We start from the raw sequence: 12354 nt of genomic DNA on the forward strand, positions 1-12354 counted from the left end.
AAACCACAGAGGGCACCACTACCCTCTGTGGCATTTTCTGAAGAAGAGTTTTTAACACATTTATTTTCAAGTCATTTCCAGAAGGGAGTATTTTTTTTTTTTTGAAGAATTGAGCTGAAGCGTTGTAATATCTACATTGAGATGAGTTTTTTGGGAGAGGGGATATAAATTGTGGCATTGAGACATTTGCCTTGAAAAGCTGCACAATGCCTTTCTCTCTGTTCATCTTTTTCTATTGAATCTGCAGCCTTGGGTGCACGCATGTAACACAGAATGCTCTGTGGAGTCCATTTGAGGCACATCAAAGAAAAAGATGAAACACAGCAGAGATGAAAGGGCATCTCCACCTCCAACTCTGTGCTGAGCAGGGAGGCTGGGGTACAGGTCCCCCAAGGGCTGTGTCGCTCTTACGATGACTCTGTGCTTCCTCCAGCACACAGGGACCATGCAGAGGAGACAGAAAATAACGGACTCAGGCAGATGGTCGGAGTGCTCTGCCCTGGTGCCTCTGGTCTTGGCTGCCGCTGAATGGGAACAGAGGAGCTGTCCTGGGGAACAATGGGCTAAACCGAGTTTCAAGTTGCACAATCATGGCCTTGCTGCCTGCAGTGTCAGGCACAACCCTGTGTGATGGTGAAGGGGGTCCACGCCCCTGGAACCTCCACCTTTGCAGCCTCCACACCTGTGCCTCACACCCTGCCAATCTAGCCCAGCAAACAGGGCAACCAGGGAGAACCCCCAGCCTTGGGAAGCACTTTGAGGCTTGATGTAGGTCGCGAATTTGTGTTGTGGCTTAGCACAGGTTCCATTGTGTGGGGACTATGGGGTGGGCCCTGCACTGTCACCTCCTTAAAGCTTTTAAAAAACTTTTTAATTAATATAAAGAGAACAGTTTTTATACATTCCATATGTACAGTTCCAAGAAGAGAACATACTTCCCTCCCTCTCCTACTCCTCCCACCTCCTCCCTCTCCTCTCTCCATCAGTTTTTGTAAAGCCATAATTTTAATCCACTCTATATTCACAGGCTTAATTTGCCACTAGTCACACTATTCAACAAGTAAAAATTATAAAGACCGCAGTTCCACAGGAGTACAAACAAGGACTAAAAGCAGCAACCATCCCAAAATGACCATTTCATTCCTATACTTTTTTTGGTATTCTATATAAACCACCACATATCAGAGAAAACATATGGTATTTATCTTCTGGGGACTGGCTTGTTTTGCTAAGCATAATGGTTTCCAGTTGCATCCAATTTTGCAAAATACAGGACTTTGCTCTTTTTTAAGGTCGAGTAGTATTCCATTGTGTACATATACCACATTTTCTTTATCCAGTCGTAAGTTGATGGGCATCTGGGTTGATTCCACATCTTAGCTATTGTGAATTGAGCTGTAAAAAACATGGGAGTACAAGTAACTCTTTCATATGCTGATTTTGTTTTGTTTGGGTAAATTCCCAGGAATGGGATGCTGTGTCATTTAGTAGATCTATTTTCAGATCTCCAAGGAATCTCCATATCGTCTTCCATAATAGTTGTACTAGTTTACATTCCCACCAATCCCACCATTCCCATCTAATCCCACCAGTGGATTAGGGTACCTTTTTCCCACATACTCACCAGCATATATTGTTTTTCGATTTGTGGAAGACAGCCATTCTAACTGGGATGAGGTGAAACCTGATTGTAGTTTGTATTTGCATTTCCCTGATGGCTAGTGATCCTGAGCATTTTTTCATGTGTTTGTTGGCCATTTGTATTTCATCCTTTGAAAAGTGCTTGTTCATATCATTTCCCCATTTCTTTTTCTTTTATTTAAAGATTTATTTATTTATTTGAGAAGCAGAGTTACAGAGAGAGGGAGAGACAGAGAGAGAGGTCTTCCAACTAATGGTTCACTCCTCAAATGGCCTCAAAAGCTGGAGCTGGGCTGGTCTGAAGCCAGGAGCCAGGAGCTTCATCTGGTTCTGAGGGTATAGGCACCCAAGAACTTGGACCATCTTCCACTGCTTTCCCATGCTATTATCAGGGAGCTGAGTTGGAAGTGGAGTAGCTAGGACTCAAATTGGTACCCTTATGGGATGCCAGCATTATAGGCAAAAGCTTAACGTACTGTGCCACAGTGCTGGTCCCCTTTGCCCATTTCTTAGCTGGATTGTTTGTTTTATGTTGTTGAGTTTCTTGAGCTCTTTGTAGATCCTGGATATTAATCCTCCATCAGTTGTATAGCTTGCAAGTATTTTTTTCCTATTCTGTCAGTTGCCTCTTCATTTTGTTGAGTTTTTCCTTGCAGAAGCTTTTTAGTTTGATGAAATCCCATTTGTTTATTTTTGCTTTTATTTCCTATACTTCTGGGGTCTTTTTGGTCTTTTTAAAGAAATCTTTGCTTACACCAGTGTCTTGCAGCATTTCCATAATGTTTTCCTCTAGTAATTTCATGGTATCTGGTCATAACTATAGATCGTTGATCCATTATGAGTTGATTTTTGTGTAATGTGTAAGGCAAGGGTCTTGCTTCATACTTTTGCACATGTAGATCCAATTTTCCCAGCACTGACAGCTAGGAGCTTCTTCTGGGTCTCCCATGTGAGTTCAGGGGCCCAAGCACTTGGGCCACCTTCCACTGCTTTCCCAAGCCATAGCAGAGAGCTGGATTGGAAGTGGAGCCACCAGCTCTTAAACTGGAACCCATATGGGATGCTGGCACTGCAGGTAGTGGCTTTACCCACCATGCCACAGCGCCAGTTCCAATTATATGGTTTTTATTCTTCAATTTGTTAATGTGATGTATTACATTATTGATTTGTGTATGTTGAGCCATCTCTGCATACCAGGGATAAATCCTACTTGATCCAGTAAATGATCTTCTGATGTGTTGTTGATTCAATTAGCTAGTATTTTGTTGAGGATTTTTGCATACATGTTCATCAGGGGTTTTGGTCTATAGGCCTCTTTCTTTTTTGTATCTTTTTCTGGTTTTGGAATTAAGGTGATGCTGGCTTCATAGAAGGAATTTGGGAGGATTCCTTCCCTTTCAGTTGTTTTGAATAGTTTGAGAAGAATTGGAATTAATTCTTCTTTAAAAGTCTGGTGGAATTCATGAGTAAAGCCATTCAGTCCTGGGCTTTTCTTTGTTCAGGAAGTCTTCATTACTGATCCAATCTCTACTTGAAACTTTTCTAGTAGGGCCTGGAAAATCTTGTATGTCTACCATCCAAGGTGGAGCTGCATTCAGCCACTGTATGTGAAAAGTGGCTGGGACAAAGGAGACTGGGCTTTAAGTTTCACTTTACTTTAACTACAGTGAATTACACTGATGGTCCTGTGTGGCTTCCCTGTTGGGTGGTGCAGGTCCAGGTGAGCAGCACCATGCAGCTCCTCTGTTCACGGGGCTCATCTGCCTCTATGCCTTCCTGCCTGTAGTCCCTCATCTGGGGATTTGCTCCTTTTCTGAGTTGAAGCTCATGTCCAATCCTCAGGCGGAGATTCTTGGTCCCCCCAACACAAAGCTCACCGGGGTGTCCTCTGTGCTCTGCTGTGCCTGGAGGCCAGTGCCTTGCCTAGGATGGGAGCCCTCTGAGGGCAGGTGGGTTCCCAGCACTTGGCTCAGCATCTGAACACCCAGGAGCTCTGTGCCTGCTTATTGAGTGAATAAATGCAGAACCACATGCAATTTACTTGTTTAGCAGCATTAGCACATCTTATGTGCCAGCACTGTCCTAAGAGCTCCCAAATATCCCTCACATGTGGACACGCCTGGCTGGTACCATGGTTCACTGCTCAGCTGTGTGGCTAGACAACTTATGCAACCTTCCAAAAATGCATTTTCTTCATTTGTAAGATGTGGGCAACACCTAGTGGTGGGGTTTTCCTGAGGCTGACAGTGAGAGAAGATGTCTGAATGGTGTGTGACACTGAGGCAAACTCAGCACCAGGAACTCAGTGCTTGGGCAGCTTGTCACTCCCATGAAGCTTTGAGTCCAGTGAGGGAACAGGCTTTGTGACACAGACACAGGGAGGAAGTTGCTCATTCATCCCTTTACTCAGCAAGTGTTTCATGGGCACCTTGTGTGTGTGTGTGTGATGTGTGTGTGTGTGCCAGGTAGTATTCTAAGATCTTGGGATACACCTGTAGTGTGATTTGTGTGCATATGTGATGTGTGTGTGTGTGTGAGGTAGTGTTCCAAGCCCTGGAATGCACTGATGGTGTGATTGTGTGTGTGATGTGTGTGAGATATGCTTGTGTGTGCCAGGAAGTGTTCCAGGCCCTCGGGATGATGCATGTATGCATAATGTGTGTGTGTGATAAATGTGTGTGAGTGATGTGTGGTGTGTGAGATGTGTATGTGATGTGTGTGTGACATCTGTGTGAGACAGGTATATGTGAGATAGGTGTATGACATATGTGTGACATGTGTGTATGAAATATATGTGTGATGTGTGTGAGATATATGTGTTATGTGTGATAGGTGTGATGTGCATGGTTTGTATTGTGTGAGATATATATGTAATATGTGTGTGAGATAGATAGGTGTGTGTGATGTGTGGTGTGTGAGATATGTATGTAATGTATGTGTGACATCTGTGTGAGACAGGTATGTGTGAGATAGGTGTATGATATGTGTGACATGTGTATGTGAAATATGTGTGTGAGATATGTGTGTGATGTGTATGTGATAGGTGTGGTGTGTGACATGTGTATGTGATGTGTGTGTGACATCTGTGTGAGACAGGTATATGTGAGATAGGTGTGTGATATGTGTGTGATGTGTGTAAGATATGTGTGTAATGTGTGTGTGATAGGTGTGGTGTTTGTGATATGTGTTGTATGAGATATGTATGTAATGTGTGTGTGAGATAGGTGTGTGTGATATATGGTGTGTGAGATATGTATGTAATGTGTGTGAGATAGGTGTGGCGTGTACGATGTGTGGTGTGTGAGATATGTATGTAATGTGTGTGGGACATCTGTGTGAGACAGGTGTGTGATATGTGTGTGTGACATGTTTGTATGAGATAGGTGTGTGAGATGTGTGTGTGAGATAGGTGTGGTGTGTGTGAGATAGGTGTGGCTTTGAGTGTGGGTGATTTCACACACAGGAATGGGTACAGATATCATGTGACTGCTCCATGTCCTGTCACCCTGTTACAATCATCACCAGTGCTCGGCCCACCTCACCTCACCCATGCCCTTCTCCACACCCTCCGACTCAGTTTGCATTTCAGAAAATTCCAGATCCCGTACCTGCTTTGGAGGCAGACAGGGTTTGGCAGGCGGGTGTGGGTGTGAGGGCGTCGGGGGGCGAATGCTAATGACTGCAGGGCTCTGCCTAGCGACTGGGAGGGGAGGCTGAGGTGTCTTAGACAGGTCAGCTCTGGGATCTGATTGCACTCCCGAGGCAGGCACCACTCTGCTGCTGCCTGGGAAGACCATGTACATTTTGGGGGTCATCAGTGTGTGGGGACCCTAAGAGCCAGGGCTGGGTGCAGAGCAGGGGACAGCCCAGCGCTGAGAACCAGAGAAGGGCCAGCTGAGGACGATGGCAGGGAGCCCCTTCTCACATGGCTGGGGTCTCCAAATCGCACTCTGGAGACACTATGCTCATTCGCTTTCCTGCCAGTGGGTTGCAGAGAGCCTGTTGGTGAAAGGAGTGTAGGTTTCCTAGGGAAGGTGGTGTTTGATGGTCAGTTAGCCTCAGGGGAGAGCTGACTGCTCACATCCAAGGAGCTATGTGTCTCTTCTGGGGTAAATATTAGAGAATAAATTTTAACAAGTTTTTTTTTAAAAGAGTTTTTAAATTTATTTAAAAGGTAGAGTGACAGAGAGGAGGAGAGAGAAAGAGAGACAAAGAGATCTTCCATTTGCTGGTTTACTCCACAGATGGTCACAAAAGCCAGGTCTGGCCAGACTGAAGCCAGAAGCCTGGAATCCCATCCTGGTCTCCCACATGTGTGGCAGAGGACCAAGCACCTGGGGTCATTTCAGCTGCTTTCCCAGTTGCATTAGTAGGGAGTGGGATTGGAGGTGGAGCAGCTGGGACTTGAACTGGCCCACGGTTATGGGATGCTGCCATTCCAGGAGGCAGCTAAACCTGCTGTGCCACAATGCCGGCCCTTAGATGTTAGCTTTTGTGTAGTTCCTTTCTCATGAGAGGCAGGAGGAAAGGGTAGAGGTGAAAGATTGTCCACTGCCTTGGTGGTGGGGAGGCCAGAACTTGTCTTCCCCTTGAGGGCTCATCTCCACCTCTCCAAGTCCCTGCTTTCTCAGAGACTGGGGAGCTGGGTAAAGTTCCGCTCTTAGTTCCAGAGACAGGATGGCTCTGGCCTGAGTATCCTGGAGGTCTGTGGCATGGACTTCCCTCCTGGGTGTGCGAGCAGGCAGGTGCACATGCTCCCTGGGCCCGTGGCTGGCTGGGCTGCCAACTGCTTGCTCTTTCCTAAATGAAAAGGATTTTCCCCTTTTAAATAGTAAAGCCAAGTTTGCATTTTGTGGTGGTAGGATTCCTATTTTCAGTAATATTCTATTCTCAGGTACTTGAGGAGGAAGCCACAGTCTAAGCCTGAGCCCCCGAGGCTGTTTATGCAAAGTCACCTCTCACTGGCACATCATCCTGGGGAGGGCACTGGCCACATCCAGCTGGCACTTGGTCCAGTTCTGCTGTGGCCTGAGCCCTGCACATCTCCCACCTTGGTTTCAGGAGCCTGGAAGAGGGCCTCCCTGCTGCCCACCTGCGCCTGGAGTTTGATTGAGCCCACCTGTCTCTCTTGCGGGAAGCATGGCAGACACACCAAAGGAGGGTAAACTGACCAGGTTCCTGGACTTCACCCAGCTCATCGACATGGCCTCGGAGGCCGTGGGAGGAAAGGTAGTGAGTGTCCCATGGCCGGGACATGTGCTGCATGTGCCTGTGCTGGGGTTCCACTCCCGTGGGGGGAATCTGATGGGAATGGTCAGAAACAGCTGACCAGCTGCAGCAGTGGCCTGGCCCGGAGCACATGAACAGAGGCTCCCAAAGAATTTCTCTAAAATTGGTGGCAATTCTGAGTAAGGGTAGCAGTATTTTTGTTGTTGTTGTTTGTTCGTAAACATTTTGCATTTTTGGAAAGGATCCACATGGCCTGTGTGTGTCTCACAGTTAGTGCCACAGGGGATCTCTCTGGGGAACTGGTTATACGTTCGGTGCAGAACGCTGAGGGACCAGGGATGTGCAGAGGCCCCGAGGCACTGGCACTACCAGAGCCACTCTGTACAGCGCAGAAGGGAAGGGCCTTGCTCGCCCTTGAAGTCTCACTCTTATGGGAGACAGGTGCAAATCTCAGGCCAGTGCTGAGACAAAGACAAGGCCAGGGTGTGGGGGTGGGTTGGGGGAAGCCCTGGACTCCAGCCATGGCCTGCTGGAGGCAGTGGTTGGGAAAGGGCACTCAGATAAGGATGCAGGAGAGGGAGGTGCTGGCAAGGTGGGGGCAGGGGCTTTGCAGCCGGAGGTGCAGATGTGGGGGATCTGCAGTCACTTTAGTGTTTCAGGTGCACAAAGGTGTTGGACGGAGTGGAGAGGCAGCCTGGAGGGAGCTTCCCCTGAGGAGCATGAGTAGTTAGGCGGCCCTGCTGTGTCTGCCCCTTCTCCCTGAGACACTCCTGGGGCACGTCAGCCCCAGGCAGCAGCAACTCCCCTAACTCCTGTGCCCCAGCAGCTGTGGCTCCACTTCAGCTTGGCCTCTCCTGCCATTCAGGTGCATGCCTGGAGTCAGAGAGCAGAACGGTGCCCTTCCAGGCTGTACTGGCTACTTGGTCCTGGCTTAGGTGAAGTGAGGGACCCACAGCTTGTTTTGCTCGAGAAAATTGTGCCAACGTCTGTTTTTCTTTATAATTATCATGTCTGGTGTACAATTAGTAGCACCAAACGTTACTCTCAGAAGTGTGCTGAGGTGAATACATTCCCAGGACACTGCCCACAAGGCCAGAGTGAGCATGTGGAGGAACTCCTGAGCTGGCCTCAGGTGCCACCCGGTGTGGACTCTTCTCACTGCTGTTTGTGAAAGAGTAGCAAAGCCCAACGTGTTTGGTTTTGGGAAGAAGAATGTGGTTTATTTGCTTCTCAGGTGTAGGAAGTTCATGGCCAGGTGAGAAAGGGGTTTACAATGAAGGGAAGGAAGAAAAGATTGGGGAGCAGGTAGACCACAGACCTTAAATGTTTCAAAAGCTCTGTGGCTCTGCCCCTAGCTGTTTCTTTCCACTGAGTCTTATGACATTTCATCAGGGAATAAAATCAAGTGGTCGTAGTTTATGGTTATTTTATCCTTCTTCCTTCCTTCCTTTGTCTAGGTTTTATTTGCAACCGATGATTTTTTTTCGCCTGCAGAGAACCTCCTAAAGGTACTGTACATGGTGTCCTGCCATGTAATGTGTTGGTGGAGTGTGATCCATGCAGCTCTGTTTAAAATCTACCTGTCTACCTGGGCTGGGAGACCCATGCTGTGTGCCAGGGAGCCAGAAGGTTGGAAACCTGTGCGAATCAGCATCAGCTCAGGCTGTCACAGCATAGAGCAGGAAGAGGCCTGACCATGGAATTGGGGACCACATTGCTTTATGGGGAAAATTCTGAGATCTTTAAACACTGATCTTCTGATTAATGTGGATTTTATAATCTGTGTTGGGAAGAAAGCTGACATGTTATGAGTTTTTTTTGGAAAATGGTTGATTTTCATAATTATAGAGGTATAGGACATGCTTATTTTACAAAATGGAGAAGATACTGAGGGAGCGGCAAGATGGCGGAATAGGAAGGGAGCACACTGATAGTCTGGGAAGAGACAGTTTAATAAAAGTGGAGATACTGCAGGGTCAAGGAAGAGTAGGGGAAGAAACAGCAGAGGAATCTCTTCCGGAGCTAGTGATTCACAGTGGACCTGCGTGGAGGGTGTGGGAGCCCACGGCTTGGGACCCTAGTGGCAGAATCAATGCACCAGCGCTGGAATGTGAGGTGAGCCGAACCTCAATAGCCCGAGACACTGGTGGGAAAGCAGAAAGAGGAGACTAGAGGGAACAAGGCTTGAAACCCTGTGGGGAAAAGTTCACAAGGCTAACTAGAAGAGAGAGGAAAAAATAAAAAATAAAAAAGTGACCGATACGGACATGAGTTTCTCTCTCTCCGCTCACCTCTCAAAGGCGAGCAAGACAAAGAGTAGGCGCCATTTTGGACATACGTCATAAGCGGCGCGACCTCAGGGCTGCACCCACCCTCAGCCAAGCAGAAAAACCTGACTCTGGAGGAGGGGGTGTGAAATAACAGGAGATTAGGACCTAGTGAATGTGTGGTGCTAATGAACTGAGACTGTGAAAAAAGAGATGGTGTGGGAGAGAACTCACAGAATTCACGTGAGCACTCTCCAGAGACGCTACAATTCGGTAAACTTGGCAACCCAGTGGGACACGGCAGGAGAATTTGAGTCCACACTGAGGGCAGCACAGATTCCCTGTGTGGTCCTTGGGAAAGACCTTCCGATGTCTGGCTCCTGTGGGTATATCATTCGCCTGCTAACTACCTTCAATTCCGCTCAGCTGTGTGGAATTACTTCCCCTCTGAATCAAAAAAAAAAAAAAAAAAAAAAAAAAAAAGAAAAAAAAAAGAGAGAGAGAGAGAAAGAAAGAGAGAGAGATTTACCAAGCCTAACCTGGGAGTGTCACCTTTGGCACACCCTTAACCCTGAAGAACCAAACAGAGTTCTCAGGCCACACCCATCTCAAGCCTCCAAGGCTCCATCAAAAGCAGACTGTAAACTTAATACAGTCATAGTATAACAAGAAAAAAACACCACAGTGAGGGAAGAATCCAAAGAATATCTCCACAATGCCAAGCAACAAACGCAGAAACTGAGGAAACAAGAACAAGGAAGACATTATGACACCCCCCAAATGAACAAGACACCCCAAGCCAAGATTATGAAGATGATGAGATGGAAGAAATGCAAGATATGGATTTCAAAAAATTTATGATAAAAACAATTAGAAGTGTTCAAAAACAAATGCTTGAGCTACAGAATTCCTTACTGGACAGGATAGAAAATCTCCTTCGAGAAAATGAAATCTTAAGGAGGAATCAAAATGAAACGCAGAAACTAGTAGAACAGGAAAGTGTGATAGTGAAGAGAAATCAAAATGAAATGAAGAACTCAATAGATCAAATGACAAACACATTAGAGAGCCTTAAAAACAGAGTCAGTGAAACAGAAGAGAGAATATCGGACTTACAAGACGGAGCACAGGAAAATATACAGTCAAACCAAAGAAAAGAAGAGGAAATTAGAAATCTAAAAAATATCATTGGGAATCTACAGGATACTATTAAAAAAACCCAACATTTGGGTTCTAGGAGTTCCTGAAGTCATGGAGAGAGAAAGGATTAGAAGGCCTTTTTAGTGAGATACTAACAGAGAACTTCCCGGGTTTGGAGAAGGACAGAGACATCCTAGTACAGGAAGCTCATAGAACCCCTAGTAAACATGACCAAAAGAGATCCTCACCACGACACGTTGTAATCAAACTCACCACAGTGAAACATAAAGAAAAGATTCTAAAATGTGCAAGAGAGAAACGTCAGATTACTCTCAGAGGATCTCCAATTAGACTCACAGCAGACTTCTCATCAGAAACCCTACAGGCTAGAAGGGAATGGCAAGACATAGCCCAGGTACTAAGAGAGAAAAACTGCCAGCCCAGAATATTATATGCTGCAAAGCTCTCATTTGTGAATGAAGGTGAAATAAAGACCTTTCATAGCATACAGAAATTGAAAGAATTTGTTGCCACTCGTGCAGCCCTGCAAAAGATACTTAAAGATGTGTTACACACAGAAACACAGAAACACGGTCATCAATATGAAAGGAACGAAACCTCACAGCAGAAGATCACAGGAATTTCAAAGCATATATTAGAAAATATCTTTGCAAATGGCAGGGCAAAGTTACTACTTAGCAATAGTCACATTGAATGTTAATGGCCTGAACTGTCCAGTTAAAAGACACAGATTGGCTGATTGGGTTAAGGAACAAAACCCATCTATTTGCTGCTTACAAGAAACACATCTTTCCAACAAAGATGCATACAGACTGAAAGTGAAAGCCTGGAAAAAGATATACCATGCCAACAGAAATGAAAAATAGCAGGCGTAGCCATCTTAATATCAGACAACATAAACTTTATCACAAAAACTGTTAAGAGAGACAAGTTCAATTCAACAGGAAGATATAATGATTATCTATGTATATGCACCTAATTACAGGGCAGCGGTTTATTTAAAAGATTTGTTAAGGGACTTAAAGGGAGACTTAGACTCCAATACAATAGTACTGGGGGACTTCAATACTCCACTCTCAGAAATAGACAGATCAACAGGACAGAAGATCAACAAGGAGACAGTAGATTTAAATGACACTATAGCCCAAATGGATCTAACAGATAGCTACAGAACTTTTCATCCTATGCATGAAGAATTTACATTTTTCTCAGCAGTACATGGAACCTACTCTAGGATTGACCACCTACTAGGCCATAAAGCAAGTCTCAGCAAATGCAAAAGAATTAGAATCATACAATGTAGCTCTCAGACCATAAAGGAATGAAGTTGGAAATTAGCAACTCAGGAATCCCTAGAGCATATGCAAACACATGGAGACTGAACAACATGCTCCTGAATGAACAATGGGTCATAGAAGAAATCAAAAGAGAAATCAAAAACTTTCTGGAAGTAAGTGAGGATAACAGCACAACATACCAAAACCTATGGGATACAGCAAAAGCAGTGTTAAGAGGAAAGTTTATAATAATAGGGGCCTACATCAAGAAATTGGAAAGGCACCAAATAAATGAGCTTTCAATTCATCTCAAGGATCTAGAAAATCTGCAGCAAACCAGACTCAAATCTAGTGGGAGAGGAGAAATAATTAAAATCAGGGAAGAAATCAACAGGATTGAATCCAAAAAAACATTACAAAAAATCAGCCAAATGAGGAGCTGGTTTTTTGAAAAAAATACGCAAAATTGACACCCCATTGGCCCAACTAACCAAAAAAATAAAAGACCCAAATCAATAAAATCAGAGATGAAAAAGGAAACATAACAACAGACACCACAGAAATAAAAAGAATCATCAGAAATTACTACCAGGACTTGTATGCCAGCAAACAGGGAAATCTATCAGAAATGGATAGATTCCTGGACACATGCAACCTACCTAAATTGAACCAGGAAGACATAGAAAACCTAAACAGACCCATAACTGAGACAGAAATTGAAACAGTAATAAAGGCCCTCCCAACAAAGAGAAGCCCAGGACCAGATGGATTCACTGCTG

The 12354-nt window shown here is 45.3% G+C and overlaps 1 protein-coding gene across 1 annotated transcript in view; it reads left to right on the top strand.

Moving 5' to 3' along the window:
* The window catches only part of ALLC (allantoicase), a 51427-nt gene that overhangs the window by 13126 nt on the left and 25947 nt on the right, over positions 1-12354 (top strand). The window contains exons 2-3 of the mRNA XM_062210124.1: positions 6703-6870; positions 8328-8378. Of these exons, the coding sequence (XP_062066108.1) occupies positions 6781-6870; positions 8328-8378 (141 nt within the window). The 5' untranslated portion in view covers positions 6703-6780. The remainder of the gene's footprint in view (positions 1-6702; positions 6871-8327; positions 8379-12354) is intronic.

This window comes from Lepus europaeus, chromosome 13 (assembly GCF_033115175.1).
Source record: "Lepus europaeus isolate LE1 chromosome 13, mLepTim1.pri, whole genome shotgun sequence".
In the NCBI taxonomy this organism is placed as follows: domain Eukaryota; kingdom Metazoa; phylum Chordata; class Mammalia; order Lagomorpha; family Leporidae; genus Lepus; species Lepus europaeus.